General features: G+C 25.3%; 1 protein-coding gene across 1 annotated transcript; it reads left to right on the top strand.

Moving 5' to 3' along the window:
• The first annotated feature begins 7,940 nt into the window (after window positions 1–7,940).
• LOC145828889 (uncharacterized) lies at window positions 7,941–9,071 on the top strand. The gene is made up of 2 exons (XM_082936634.1): window positions 7,941–8,086; window positions 8,384–9,071. The coding sequence occupies exons 1-2, from the start codon at window positions 7,941–7,943 to the stop codon at window positions 9,069–9,071; spliced, it is 834 nt and encodes a 277-aa protein (XP_082792760.1).
• The last annotated feature ends 7,336 nt before the right edge of the window (window positions 9,072–16,407 follow it).

Genomic DNA, 16,407 nt, shown 5'->3' with positions numbered 1-16,407 from the left:
AATTTAGTACAAAGTTAGTAAAACGAAACAATACAACTATCACATCACAGTAGACAACAATGTTACAACTATTACATCACAGTTGACAACAACGTTACAACTATGACATCACAGTAGACAAAAATGTTACAACTATCACATCACAGTAGACACCAATATTACAACTATCCCATCACAGTAGACAACAATGTTAAAACTATCACATCACAGTAGAAAACAGTGTTACAACTATCACATCACATTAGACAACAATGTTACAACTATCATATCACAAGTATTTTAAAATTTAAATAAGCTTATAACACAAATCTTTAAAAATAATAGCATTGATTTATAAGTTAACATACATTGTGACATTCTCCAAAATATCATTCAAAATAAATCTAATCTAGTGCAAAAAGAAAATCTAACAGTTAAATTAGTTTTTGACAAATCATGGGTTTTTGATGTTATATATAAACTTTTATTTTTATTTATATTATCTTTTTAATTACAAAAATCTTAATAAAAATTATTTTTTTTATGCAGTAATGAACATATCACAACAATCGATTTAATCATAACTTAAGACTTGAACATTTTACAAAATTACGCGTAGACCAACCAACCGTTGTCCGCAATACTTTGAAGTCTAAATTCTCACATATCTGTTGCTTTATTTTTAAAATATCAAACTTTGACGCAACTCCTTGAATTTAGGGTAAGCGTTAGGGATGAAAGTGATAGATAAAAGTCTAATAAATCCTGATAAAAAATTTATTTTTTTAGAAAATAAAATTAAGTTACCGACCGAAAGTAATAGTTAGGGGTAACAATGATAGTAAATAAAAAAAAACTTATAAAATAAATTAGAAAAATTAAACCCGTGCAAAAATGTCTCCGTGCAAAATTTTCTGCTCGTGCAAAAGCTTTATTGTGCAAAAGTGACCCTTAATGCAAAAATATTCTGTACAATTTTATTCCTTCGTGCAAAAACGTCTTCATGTAAAAATATCTTCGTGCAATTTTGTCCCCTAGTGTACTCTGTACGCTGGTGCAAAGTTGACAGCTACCCCTTTAATAGCTAAATACTTTTTTGAGTTGTCTTATGTTCAAATAAGTGCTTTACTGCTTTCTTAGTCTTCTTTTTGGCCGTTCAAAAGCCATCACTATAAATAGCATTTTTCAATAATATTTATTTACGTATTTGTATTGTTGTGATCTACTGTGATGTAATAGCTGTAACATTTTTGTCTACTGTGATGTGATTGTTTTAACATTGTGTTCTACTGTGATGTGATAGCTGTAATATTGTTGTCTACTGTGATGTGATAGTTGTAACATTGTTGTCTACTGTGATGTGATAGTTGTAACACTTTGTTTACTGTTTAGTAATGTTTGTGGAGTTGCAATCTACTGTGATGTGATAGTTGGTTGTTGATATCTATTGTGATGCGATAGTTGTAACACTGTTGTCCACTGTGATGTGATAATGGTATTTGCTAAAAATTATAATATAAAATATATACAATCAGTGTTAATATATAAATATAAACATATAAATTTCTAAGCCTTAAAGTTTGACTAGTGACAAACGATAATAAATGTATTGAATCAATGTAATTTTTATTATCTATATTTTTTTGAAAGTGTCTGTTCACCAAAATACCTTCTGTATAAATACTTGTCTGATTGTTACCGTTTTTTGATTCGTATTAGTAGAGTTATTATTTAGTCACCAATAGTGAGTCTAATAGTACTTTAAATAACGAGCCTGCTAGCCCTTTATTAGGCTTATGCGAAATTTAATAAATTTTAAAGTTCTAAGATTGATAACACAGCAAGTTGTTATATGCTCAGTAATACAGTCTACATTGAAACTATTTCAGTATTTAAATTAGATTTTTTTATATTGTATCAAAAATTACGATTGGTAATTAGTAATAAAACTGTTTTATTTAACTTTTTGCAATATCTTAATCATTTTAGTTTTATTTTATATCGGAGATTGTTAAAAAAAATGTCTAGTGTTCAAGAAAAATTTCAGCAGAAAAATTTTAAAATATATAAGCTTGTTATTTCTTGTCACAAAAAAACTATTAATTATTGGAATATTTTAGTAAAACTCTAGTCTTTACGATGGTACCTTTAAATTGGCCATTATCGACCGCCATTACTACATACATATGTAAATCTAAGACAACCAAAGAAAGTGTTTAGTCTTTTATATACATACTCATGCTAATGTAAACAAACAGTGAAAACAAAATTGTTGTAAACAATACTAACAATATTTATTATTTAAAACAATTATAAACTTAATTGCAATGTAAATCTTAATCAAAATACGAATAAAATTCTTGTTTTTAATTAGAATAGACTTAAATCAATATTAGAAAATATAATTTTTTTTTATTGATTTTAAATCAACATATCTAAAAACTCAAATTAAACCTAAATTTCTTACTAAATTTAACTAGAGTTAGGTTTAAACTTAATTATACCTGTACAAAACTTATGCTTTTACAGTGGTTTCTTCTATTTATGAAAAAAAAAACAAAAAAAAAACATCGACAAATACGCAGCATTTTTATTAAAGTAGAAAATTTTTTAAAACTTGCTCTTCAACTACTATTGTTTTACACTAAGCTATAGAGTAAAATATTAATAGCTATTAGAATATGATAATAAATACGTCGTAAAACGTTTTTGCTTTACCGTGAAATAACTACTGTTTAGGTATCAATTTGGTAAAACTAAGTAAACAAGACATTTTACGCTTAAGTAAGTAAAATAAACTTAAGATGATAAAAAGATATTACAATAAAGTCTAAGAATTACAATAAGTTTGTACAAGTAAGTATTGTAAACAAACTTTTGTTAACAAAGCTTAGGCTTGTAGGTATTTTAGATGATTAGAAACTAAAATACTTAATGATATATACTTCGTCCTTTCGTTAAAATTGTTAATTTTTTGTCATTTTAATGTTTGGAGTATTCCAAGTAGTTTAGTAAGTGATCTCCAGTTGCCTAAAGCTTTTGGGGGTTTATTAACTCTATTAGGCATACAGTTTCTAAAGGATTTTTTACATACTGATCTCTTCTAAGATAAAACCTCAGAGATATTCTCCCAATTTATACACTGTCACAGTGACACTTAAATAAGTAGATAACATTACTATTTTCAGGATAGAGAGTAACATCTTTAAATATTCCATTTTAAGGTTTTCTAATAAAATGTCTAATTCGAAGATTAATTACTTCGAATATACTAATAAGTGTGTATTTTACTAAAATTTTCGAAATTTAGCTTCATTACCTAAATAGGGAAGTTTTTCAGGAAGTACACTGGTCTTTTTTCGGCTTTTCTTTATAGGAATAGTAAGTTTTATGACCGGTTTTGTCAATAATTTTACTAATACTTTCCTTTGGATATATGATCTGATAGTTTACGATCTGAATATACTACTAAAATTTTCAATTTATTTCTTTAATTTGACTTCAGAGCATATTTTATATGCTCAAAAAACTATCCACGTAATAAAATTCAAATTTTGTGAATTAGGACAGAGGGATTTCTATTGGCCAAAAAGTTTTGTCTTCAAAAGTGAAATAAATGTTCGTTTTAATGTCAAATATAGAAAAAGTAAACGACCGTTGACTTCATTTTAACGATTGAATTTAAGTGAGGAACAAAGTTATAAATTTCATAAAATAAATTTATTTACGTTGTACCATATTTTGTTTAATTAACTAATATATTATTAACAGTAAAGTTGCCAAAATGTGAGCAATTACCTATATCTTATTAAATTTTACAAGTTTAGATTTATAATCATTGGTTGTATAGTTTTAACATAATAGCACAAATGTTTTTATCGTTGCTAGCAACAAATTATTAACAAAACTTAGTTTACTTTTACACCTAAAATAAGTACTAATATATGATCATTCTGTCAGCTGGGCGCTTTGGCAGGCGCCTGTAATCTAGCTGCCAGGAAGCTTGAAATGGTGACGACCTTACCAAACTAGAACGGTGATAGTTGTTACCGTGTAAATAATTTAAAAAATGTTCTACAGTGTTTTAACAAAAGGATATAGTCGAAACCATTTTTTTTATAAAAGTAATCATCAATTTCTTTTATACCTCAGTATAAAAAAAAAAATCAAAGTAAATCAAAAAGCTCACTCTGAACTTTAGTTTACTTTTTACATTATTTATAGAAATTTTATTTATATATCTGTTACAACAGAACAAAAATAAATCATTTTAAAAATATAACAAGTTTCATGAACTTTGTCTAAACGTATGTAAAAACTTTAATAAAATTAAACATTTTTACTAACCATTATGAACTAGAGGTTTGAATTAAAAAAAATACTACCCTAAAATTAAAGCAATCTAAAAAAAATTGATAACGTGATAATTAAAAGTTTCAAATAATTTTTATTTAAATTTTACAAAAAATAAAAATTTAAATAAACGCTAATTAAATAGATAATTTTAAATTTACATATGTATGTTACGTCATAATTAAGTATACACAAATATGTTATGATATATGACATACTCAAAATTTTTCAAATATTTAGTTACACACGGAAAACTGTATGATAATTCTAATAACATGTCCACTTCAAATTCTATATCTGTTCTTATGATGAAGCCACAAAAAGAATAAAAAAAGGAAGATTTTATTTAGATTTTGTTGCTTTACCTACTGATTAAATTAAGACAAGTGAGTATAAAGGAAAACTTAAAGACTTACGGCACTTTAAATACAATTTTTTTTCGAACTTTTTGTAACAAAGCAGAAAAATAGTAGTAAATTTATTCGAAAAACATATTATTCAAACTTTAGTCTTTTATAAATTTTACACCAAAAAATTGATTTTGTATTCAATTCATTATATCTAGAAATACTTATTCTAACCTAGATTACTGTGTCCTATAAAAGCCTTTAGTTTCGTAAATTAGATAATTGAACACATTTTAGATATTCGTTGTTTGAATATATCTTAAAGTTAAAAAACATTGTCGTTTAAATTAAATTAATAATATCTAATCTTTTAAAGTATTGCTAAAATAGTATTTTTTTAATGCTAACAAAACTAACAAAACTGAATTGATTTTCCATTTTCCTCAGTTGCATGATGATGTATAAATATTTCAAATTTTTTGAAATCAGCTAAAAATAATTTGTTTTTTTATTTTTACTCACCATATCTGCTTCTTATATGTAAAGATTACTAAGCATTACTTTACCAAACATAACAAGTAACTTCTTAATAAGCTTTGTAAAACAATATTTTTAAGTACTCATTTTACGAAAGAAAGTTTGATTAGTTTCAAATAAATTTGACGTACAAGTTCCAAAGTTATATAAACGTAAATAACAATAATTAAAAGGCTATGAAAAAGTTTGAAGTAAAATATAATTATCGGAATTTAGTTGGTGTATCAATTTAAAAGGAATAAAACTATAGCATTTAAGAATTAAAATTAAAAGAAAAAACACAAAAATAAACTTACGCAACAAAGATTATTTAAAGTAAACTAAATAAAAGGTATTAAAAAAAATTAAACAAAAAAAATCTATAACAGTTTGTACAAGTAAGTATTGTAAACAAACTTACTTTTACAAAAGGCTTGTAGGTTTATTATAAGATTAGAACCTAAAATACTTTAATGATATATGTTACGTCCTTTGCTTAAAATTGTAAATTTGTTGTCGTTATAATGTTTTGAGCATTTCGAGTAGTTTAGTTTTGATCTCCAGTTGCCGAAAGTTTTTGGTAGATTTATTAACTCTATTAGCCACCCAGTTTCTAAAGGATTTTTTTTCATTCTGATCTCTTCTCAGATAAAACCTCTGAGATGCTCTCCTGATTCATACACTGTCAGAGTGAAACTTAAATAAGTAGATAACATTACTGTTTTCAGGATCGATATTAACATCTTTAAATATTCCATTTTAAGGTTTTCTAACAAAGTGTCTAATTCGAAGATTAATTGCTCCGAATGTACATATAAGTGTGTCTTTTACTTATCTATTCAGTAAGTTAGCTTTAATACCTAAATAGGGAAGTTCAAAGTACACTGGTCTTTTTTCGGCCTTTTTTTTTAGGAATAGTGAGTTTTATGACCGGTTTTGTCAATAATTTACTAATACTGTCCTTTGGATATATGATCTGATAGTTTACGATCTGAATATACTACTAAAATTTTCTTTAATTTGACTCCAGAGCAGACTTTATATGCTCAAAAAACTAACCACGTAATAAGATTCAATTTTTGTGAATTAGGACAGAAGGATTTCTATTGGCCATAAAGTTTTGTCTTCAAAAGTGAAATAAATGTTCGTTTTAATGTCAAATATAGAAAAAGTAAACGACCGTTGACTTCATTTTAACGAATGAATTTAAGTGAGGAACAAAGTTATAAATTTCATTAAATAAATTTTTTACGTTGTACCATATTTTGTTTAATTAACTAAAATATTATTACTTCAAACATTATCAGCTAATTCATATTTAATGCAAAAACAAATAAATAAAACACTCTCTCAAGTTTTTCTGTGATAGTTTATACGTATTACACTACTTTTCGTCAAAACTTAACAGTAGAACAAATTTAAAACTATGAATAAATTTTTAAACAAAAACACAAAAAGTTAAAACTAACAAAGTAATAAGCACAATAAATAATCAGTGTAAAGTAATTAATAATTAAACTCAAATACTACTAACGGATAAAAAATAGATAATTTAACTAAATAAAGACACTTTATAATCAAATTCCTTCTGTTTACACAGTTCTGGTTTTTCCAAAAATATAGAGATAGCCTCCAACTTCACGAGATCAAACACACTATTGCAATGATGGATTATTCTAAATCTGGATATGTCATATTTCCTAGCACAATCTCTATTATTTATTAGATGTTCTGCAACTGAAGATCTTTTTGCTGCGTTTTTTGTTGCTATTGTCTTAATTTCAGATTCTTGTTCGATGAATTTCAATACACAAGCAGGTAGATGTTTTTTTATCCTGCTTTTTAAGTGCCTAGAGGTCTGACCGATATAGCTCTTTTCGCAAGAGCAATTAAACTTGTATACTACACAACTTTTGTCTTGGTCTGGTATCGGGTCCTTCAACTGCACTTTAAATAAAGATTTTGGAAGAAATATAACTCTTGGAAGCACTTGATTGTAAGATTTTTTTGTTAAGTCTTTTAGTTTGCTCTCAAATACTCGTGATTTTTCTCCAATATAAGGTAGTTTTAATATTGCTGGGAACTTCTCCGGTCCAAATAGCCTAGGTTGATTTATGTTATTGTGGTGTGATTTTATCACCTTCTTAATCAAATCTGGTGTGTAACCATATTTTATTCTCTCAACCTCTGAATGAAGTAATTCTTTCGAACAGGTTCTGTATGCTCTATGGTACAGCGTTTTGATTAGGTTTACTTTTCGTTTCTTACTACAAAACGATTGGTAGTGTAAGTATTGCCCAGTGAAAGTTGTTTTTCTATAGACATTCGTTATGAAGCTTGTTTTATCTTTTATTATTAATATATCCAGAAATCGCAGCTAGTTGTTCTCTTCTACTTCTCTAGTAAAAGAAATCTTTTCATGTAAAGAGTTTAATTTTTGAAAAATAGCTTCATTTTCACTTTCTGTTTTGGATATAACCAAACAATCGTCGACGTATCTTATTTAGACAACCTGTGAAGACAAGTCGTCAGCAATTTTAGATTCTAAATATCCGATAAAAATGTTCGCTAGAGTAGGACCCAAAGGTGACCCCATGGCTACGCCGTCTATCTGACTGTAAATTGTATTATTGAAATTAAACTGTACATCACTCGTTGCTATTTTCAATAAGCTTTATAAAATTGTTCTTCTCTAAATTAGGTTTTCTTATTTCATATAATTTGTCAGCACTTATTTGTAAGCTGATGAAAATAGCAACGAGTGATGTACAGTTTAATTTCAATAATACAATTTACAGTCAGATAGACGGCGTAGCCATGGGGTCACCTTTGGGTCCTACTCTAGCGAACATTTTTATCGGATATTTAGAATCTAAAAATGCTGACGACTTGTTTTCACAGGTTGTCTAAATAAGATACGTCGACGATTGTTTGGTTATATCCAAAACAGAAAGTGAAAATGAAGCTATTTTTCAAAAATTAAACTCTTTACATGAAAAGATTTCTTTTACTAAAGAAGTAGAAGAGAACAACTAGCTGTCATTTCTGGATATATTAATAATAAAAGATAAAACAAGCTTCATAACGAATGTCTATAGAAAAACAACTTTCACTGGGCAATACTTACACTACCAATCGTTTTGTAGTAAGAAACGAAAAGTAAACCTAATCAAAACGCTGTACCATAGAGCATACAGAATCTGTTCGAAAGAATTACTTCATTCAGAGGTTGAGAGAATAAAAGAAATTTTAATAAAAAATGGTTACCCACCAGATTTGATTAAGAAGGTGATAAAGTCACACCACAATAACATAAATCAACCTAGGCTATTTGGACCGGAGAAGTTCCCAGCAATATTAAAACTACCTTATATTGGAGAAAAATCACGAGTATTTGAGAGCAAACTAAAAGACTTAACAAAAAAATCTTACAATCAAGTGCTTCCAAGAGTTATATTTCTTTCAAAATCTTTATTAAAAGTGCAACTGAAGGACCCGATACCAGACCAAGACAAAAGTTGTGTAGTATACAAGTTTAATTGCTCTTGCGAAAAGAGCTATATCGGTCAGAACTCTAGGCACTTAAAAAGCAGGATAAAAGAACATCTACCTGCTTGTGTATTGAAATTCATCGAACAAGAACCTGAAATTAAGACAATAGCAACAAAAAACGCAGCAAAAAGATCTTCAGTTGCAGAACATCTAATAAATAATAGAGATTGTGCTAGGAAATATGACATATCCAGATTTAGAATAATCCATCATTGCAATAGTGTGTTTGATCTCGTGAAGTTGGAGGCTATCTTTATATTTTTGGAAAAACCAGAACTGTGTAAACAGAAGGAATTTGATTACAAAGTGTCTTTATTTAGTTAAATTATCTATTTTTTATCCGTTAGTAGTATTTGAGTTTAATTATTTATTACTTTACACTGATTATTTATTGTGCTTATTACTTTGTTAGTTTTAACTTTTTGTGTTTTTGTTCAAAAACTTATTCATAGTTTAAAATTTGTTCTACTGTTAAGTTCTGACGAAAAGTAGTGTAATACGTATAAACTATCACAGAAAAACTTGAGAGAGTGTTTTATTTATTTGTTTTTGCATTAATATATTATTAACAGTAAAGTTGCCAAAATGTGAGCAATTACCTATATCTTATTAAATTTTACAAGTTTAGATTTATAATCATTGGTTGTATAGTTTTAACGTAATAGCACAAATGTTTTTATCGTTGCTAGCAACAAATTATTAACAAAACTTAGTTTACTTTTACACCTAAAATAAGTACTAATATATGATCATTCTGTCAGCTGGGCGCTTTGGCAGGCGCCTGTAATCTAGCTGCCAGGAAGCTTGAAATGGTGACGACTTTACTAAACTAGAACGGTGATAGTTTTTACCGTGTTAAAAATTAAAAAAAAATGTTCTACAGTGTTTTAACAAAAGGTAATAGTCGAAACCATTTTTTTTATAAAAGTAATCATCAATTTCTTTTATACCTTAGTATAAAAAAAATATCAAAGTAAATCAAAAGGCTCACTCTGAACTTAAGTTTACATTTTATATTATTTATAGAAATTTTATTTATATTTCTGTTACAACAGAACAAAAATAAATCATTTTAAAAATATAACAAGTTTCATGAACTTTGTCTAAACGTATGTAAAAACTTTAATAAAATTAAACATTTTTACTAACCATTATGAACTAGAGGTTTGAATTTAAAAAAAAATACTACCCTAAAATTAAAGCAATCTAAAAAAAATTGATAACGTGATAATTAAAAGTTTCAAATTATTTTTTTTTAATTCTACAAAAAATAAAATTTTAAACAAAAGCTAATTAAATAGAGAATTTTAAGTTTACATATGTATGTTACATCATAATTAAGTATACACAAATATGTTATGAAATATGACATACTCAAAATTTTTCAAATGTTTAGTTACACACGGAAAACTGTATTATAATTTTAAAAACATGTCCACTTCAAATTCTATATCTATTATTATGATGAAACTACAAAAAGAATAAAAAAAAAGGAAGATTTTATTTAGATTTTGTTGCTTTTCCTACTGATTAAATTAAGACAAGTGAGTATAAAGTAAAACTTAAAGACTTACGGCACTTTAAATACAATTTTTTTTTGTTTTTTTTGTAACAAAGCAGAAGAATATAAGTAAATATATTCGAAAAACATATTATTCAAACTTTAGTCTTATATAAGTTTTAAACCAAAAAATTGATTTTGTATTCAATTCATTATAACTAGAAATACTTATTTTAACCTAGATTACTGTGTCCTATAAAAGCCTTTAGTTTCGTAAATTAGATAATAGAATACATTTTAGATATTCGATGTTTGAATATATCTTAAAGTTAAAAAACACTGTCGTTTGAATTAGATTAATTATATCTAATCTTTTGAAGTATTGCTAAAATAGCAATTTTTTAACACTAACAGAACTAACAAAACTGAACTAATTTTCCATTTTCCTCAGTTGCATGATGATGTATAAATATTTCAAATTTTTTGAAATCAGCTTAAAATAATTTGTTTTTATATTTTTACTCACCATATCTGCTTCTTATATGTAAAGATTACTAAGCATTACTTTACCAAACATAACAAGTAACTTCTTAATAAACTTTGTAAAACAAAATTTTTAAGTACTCATTATACGAAAGAAAGTTTGATTAGTTTCAAATAAATTTGACGATTAAATTATGTTAATCTACAGTATTTTTCTAAACATTATAAACTTAGTCCCAAAAATATAACTGTGTTTAATTTTGATCAAGGAATTTGAAAAATTTACAATGCTTTAAAATAACTTTTACTGATGAAATAGAATTTTTTTAAAACTATAATCTTTTGGGAATGAAAAAGTAGTTAAACTTACATACTAATCAAATGAGTTTAAATGTCAAACTGTTTTATGTAATTTTAAAACTTTACTTAGTTTTTAACAGACTTAACAAGTAAATACGGTCTAATAATGTGCTATAAACTAAAAATAAAAATCAATAAAGTAGCAAAATAAAATTTATTTTATCCTAATGAAACAAACATATAAATAGTTTTGAATAAAAAATTTGAAGACGTGATGTTAAACTAAAAGTGAAAACTGAGTTTTAACTATTAAATAAACTTCTACAAACTAATTGTTTTATTCATAACTTTTAAAATAGGTAACAAATGATTACAAATGTTTTCTACATAATTGGTCATTTAGTATAATTAAATTTGAAAATTCATCCTATACGGAACAAACCATCGTGATAGAAATTTTAGACAAAATTTTTGGTATTTTAACTTATATACTTTTGGTATTTTAATTGTTAACTTGTTATAAAATATACTTGAAAACATTTATATCTTACTTGATTCAAGAATAATGTTTCTAAAGTATAATTATTTTGTTGTATATTGTGAAAAAAAAGTATAGATTATCCTACAAATAAAGAAACTTGTAGTTTATAACACCTGGTTGTTAAAGCACTCTCCTGCCTTTTTTAAATCAGAACTCGAAATTGCCATTTTTAAAACCAATGTGCTATAAAACTCGCCTGTTGTCTACCTATTTTTTTTTTGAAATTACTGGGTACTTCATAATCAATTATTAGAATATAGCTCTCCAATGTATAAAACCGCTTAGCTATAATTTTTTTATGAGTAGCGAAACGCCGTAATTAAATTGCTCGCATACTAAAAACAATTCACAGTTAGTATAATAGATGATTATTTATTAAAAATAAAAATATGTTTGAATATGATTTAGTCAAGGTAAAACATATTTGAAAATTAAAAACATTTACTTATAATTAAGTTAACAATATATTTGATCAAAAAGTTAAAAATGCGCAACTAATTTGTTAAATTATCAGTTTAAAATTCAAATTAAAAAACTTTGCTAACAAAACCATTTTTTACTTGTTTAAATTAAATTAAACGAGATCACAACTTGAAAATAAATTTACAAAGTGTAAAGTTAGGTGAGTGAAATTAATTTTTTTTATAAAAAGGAAAGAATACATTAGCCTGAACTAAAAATAAAACTAGTTTTCTAAAAAAAAGTATTTTTGTTTAAAACTATCAATTTAGAAAAATAATAATATTTCTAGGTTAGTTAATGTTAACTTAAGAAAAATTTAAGCTACTTGAAATAACCATAAATTATACATATGAAAAAAACTTTTTTTTCTAATTTAAAGAAAAACTTCAGATGTTTAAAACCTAATATCTAGAAACATATTTTAAATAAATTTAACGTTTTTGAATTTTCTTTCTTTTAAAGTAAATTTAATAATTTACAGTTTTTCAGAAAAGGGTGCTTTGGCAGGCGATTTTTTTGTCCGCTTATTTAAGTTAATTACACTATGCTAATTTTTTTATTATGACGCCTATTTTTCTTTGTTTAAGCTATGTTTGTTGTTTATACTTTAAGTTTTTAACGATCAACACAACGCTTCAATTATTTTAAATTAATATAATTTTGTAATTTGTTATTATATTAAAGAAGTAGTATTAAAGAAAAAATAAAAAAGGTAGCGTCAAGTTATTAAAGTAGTTTGGTAGCAAAGAATATTTTTATATTAGTGTTATTAATTGTCAAGTACTTTAAAAACTACTTAACATTTATTTCTTAACAGCTTAAAAAGTTATAAAAATTTTTTAGAGCAATCAGAAAATCAAAATATAAATAGGAGTAAATATAATATTAAATTGATTACCTGGTTAACCAAAAAGTCTTAGTAAACAAGTTTGTTATAACGTTGTGTTTTATTCTCAATTTACAAAGTAACAGATACGTAAGTATTTAGTTTAAATTTTATGTTATTAAATTATAAATGTTTTATCCTACTTATGTTAGTAGAATTAAAAAAGCTAAAATTATTTTTCAAATACCACAAATTACTAATTTATAAAAATTATAACCTTTCATAGTGAATATAAAAAGTATTATTTATTGCAGTAAAAGTAAACAAAATATGAGCAGAAATTTAGTATTACTTATAAAAAACAAATTAAAAAAGAAAACATACTCAGACAAATTGTTTACAAACATATTCAGATAATTTACTAATTGAACTTAACTCAAAACTGACAAACATTTTACCTGTTTTATGTAAATTTCAAGTTTAAGCTTTTACTTTATAGATTGTTTACATAAATTTTTAAGATAATCATCGTTTTACTTGTAACCTTATTTATAAACAATAACTAAAACAATAAACAATGACACATTAATATAGAAAGGTAAATTTAGGCTAATGTTCTGCAAAATAACAAATGTTTAATTTTTTTATAGCGATTTCAGCATTTGTACTTTCAAATTTATTTTATAAACGAGTATCTGTGTATAAATAAACAACAGCAGTACTTGTTTTATAGATGAAATATAGCTGAATAAGAATCTTTATAAGAACATATTTATTAGAAAAATAACAAAGTTTGTCATACATTTTGAAAAAAAAGATAAAACTGAAGATAATCACCGTGTTTGAAAAAATGATAAACCTAATAGCTATAAATTATTATTATTATATCATTGTAAAATTTTAAAGTAAAATTTTATCTATTTTTGTTTGTTTTAAAATAGATTTAATGTTACAGAATTTTTCATAACTCACATAAGTACGGAAAATAATGAATTTAAACAGCTTGGCGCTTTGGCAGGCGCCTGTAATCCAGCTACTAAGAAGCGTGAAACGGGTACAGTATCACTAAAATAAACAGAGTATAACAAAACTATTTGCTGGCAAAATAATAACAATAAACTAAATGTAAATTCTTGGTAGTGATGAACCCCTTTTTTTATAAGTTTTTTTTCCTGTTAATAAAACAAACATTAACTAGAGTAGGGTACTATTTTTTTGGTGAAGTCGAAAATCAAACTTTTTAAAAGTTATTTTTGTAGTTTATACTTTTAGTTTTTAATAATCAACTTAAAGCATTTAAAATCTATTGATCGATATAGTTTTGTAGGGTGCACGACAATTCAAATTCGTACAATTTATATTCCAGCAATAAAAACTATAAAATGTAATAAATGTAAAAAAGGTGTAAATTTTATCTATCTTGATAGCTAAATGCTTTCTAGAATAATTACAGTTTTAATTGTGTAAAAAATATTTACATCTAAAGCCATATTAATGTTTAGAAGTACAGTTTTTTATTTGAATACATATAAAAAGAAAAGCTTAATGGTAAGCTTTGAATGTACAATTTATTTCTAGTGTTTCACATAAAATGTTTATTATACTATATGTTTTTATTTCATGTTTAATCGTATTTATGTTTTTTAACTAACATTTTAATAAAAAATAGTTTAATAACTTGATTTAAAATATTTTCACTATTCCCTGCAAATAATACAAACTAAGTAACTAAATACTACAAACTAACAAAAACTACTAATAAAAAGATAAAAAATATAAATTGTTAGGAAAGTAGTTAAAAATTTTAAAACTAGCAACGAGGGAAACGAAAATAAAATTTAGTTAGTATGATTAACACTTTAAAGTTCTTGTTGAATATAAATACAGCTAAACTAATTTTCAAACTTTTAGGGTTGATTTAGCAAAATGCTTGAGTTGCTTCTATTCGAGCTGCCTTGGCTCGAGTTGCTCCTACTGAACTTGTCACTGGAAGTTGATCACATCTATTCCGATCATTTTAACCCGATTACTTAAGTAAACCTGGAACTGTTTCTTTTTTTAATTAATAGTTTAAACTTTTAATAAGTTTTTTCAACTTTATAGATTAAACATGACAAGATTAATGCATAAATAAAAATACATAAGCAACGGAAAGAAACATGTAAATTAGTAAAAGTATACTTAATACTAGTACTTGGGATAAAATACAAAATAAATTCTAACGGAACCATTAAGTCTATGGTTTGGCACTGATTACTTTTGTTGATGTTTTACTTTATATCAACTTAAGAAACCCTTTAAAATAAATTAACATACTTTAACCTTAACTTTACGGACAAACTATAATACTAAATTTAACTTTAATTTTTTTTATTATTATTTGAAATTATTTAATAATTGTTTTTAAGAACTTTAATTGTCTGAATTCGAATTGTCGTGCACCCTTTTTAAAGACATTTTAACAATTTTAGCAACAAGTTAGTAAAGATTTAAAGTTTTATTCAGCATATAATACTTTTTTATCACAGCTGCTTAAAACTATTTTTATAACTCCTTTTTAAAAACTCGAGCTTTGAATAATTTGTCTCGAGACTCTTGAATAGACGAAAATTTGACTTTTCCCATTAGTACATCTATTTCTTTTTATTTTAAGGTATTAAACGTCAAAACAATATAAAGTGACTTGATTATAAACTATTTAATTAAATTAATATCTGAGTCAACTTATTAAAATGCTTTTTTTCAAGAGCAGTTTTGTAATACAATTTTTTTTATAATTAACATTTTCATTTCAATTTAAAAGTTAAAAACTTTTGTTGATATACAAAACCAAATAAAGCGTATACTTGTAATATAAAAACAAGTTTTAAGTTCATACAAACATTATAACCTAAAATACAAATATTATTTAATAATGCATGTCTATCAAAAGGTTCATTTTGGTTTGTTGGACATTTATATGAGCCCAAGAGTTAAATTCTATGTAATAGACATGCAATTTTAAACATATAACTTTTTCTAAGTAATGTGACTCGTTTTTGATAAAGTTCAATGACTTTTACAAATAAAAAAAAACATAAGTTGAAACAACCACCTCTATTCAAGCTCAATAAAAGCTTCGTTTTAAAATTTTACATCAACATTTCTTATGTTACATAATAAGTCAAAAGCCTTGAATTTTTATAAGACTACAAAAAGACCGTTTTTAAAAGCATTTCATAAAACCGTTTTGATTTGTTCAACGACGTTAACACACGTAAACAATTTAAAAGCTCTCAGTTATAGATATTTAAATTTTTAGTTCAAAATATTACCATAGCTTCATTAGTTTGATATCCTTGATCAATTTATTTTTATATTACAACGTTAAGACAGTTTAATTTATAAATAATACTCAGTAGTACTTTCTGATTTATTAGACCAGGGGTTGGTAAACTGCGGCCCGCGAAAGAAAATCCTACGGCCCGTGGGCATGTAAGTTTGGCCCGCTGAGCAAATATATTTTTTAAGTTAAATTTCTTGCGTTGATTGGTTTATGTTGGTTAAT

The sequence above is a fragment of the Thalia democratica genome, chromosome 2, assembly GCF_965202585.1.
Source record: "Thalia democratica chromosome 2, ktThaDemo2.hap1.1, whole genome shotgun sequence".
Lineage (NCBI taxonomy): Eukaryota > Metazoa > Chordata > Thaliacea > Salpida > Salpidae > Thalia > Thalia democratica.
This window is presented reverse-complemented; position numbering and strand designations above follow the sequence as displayed.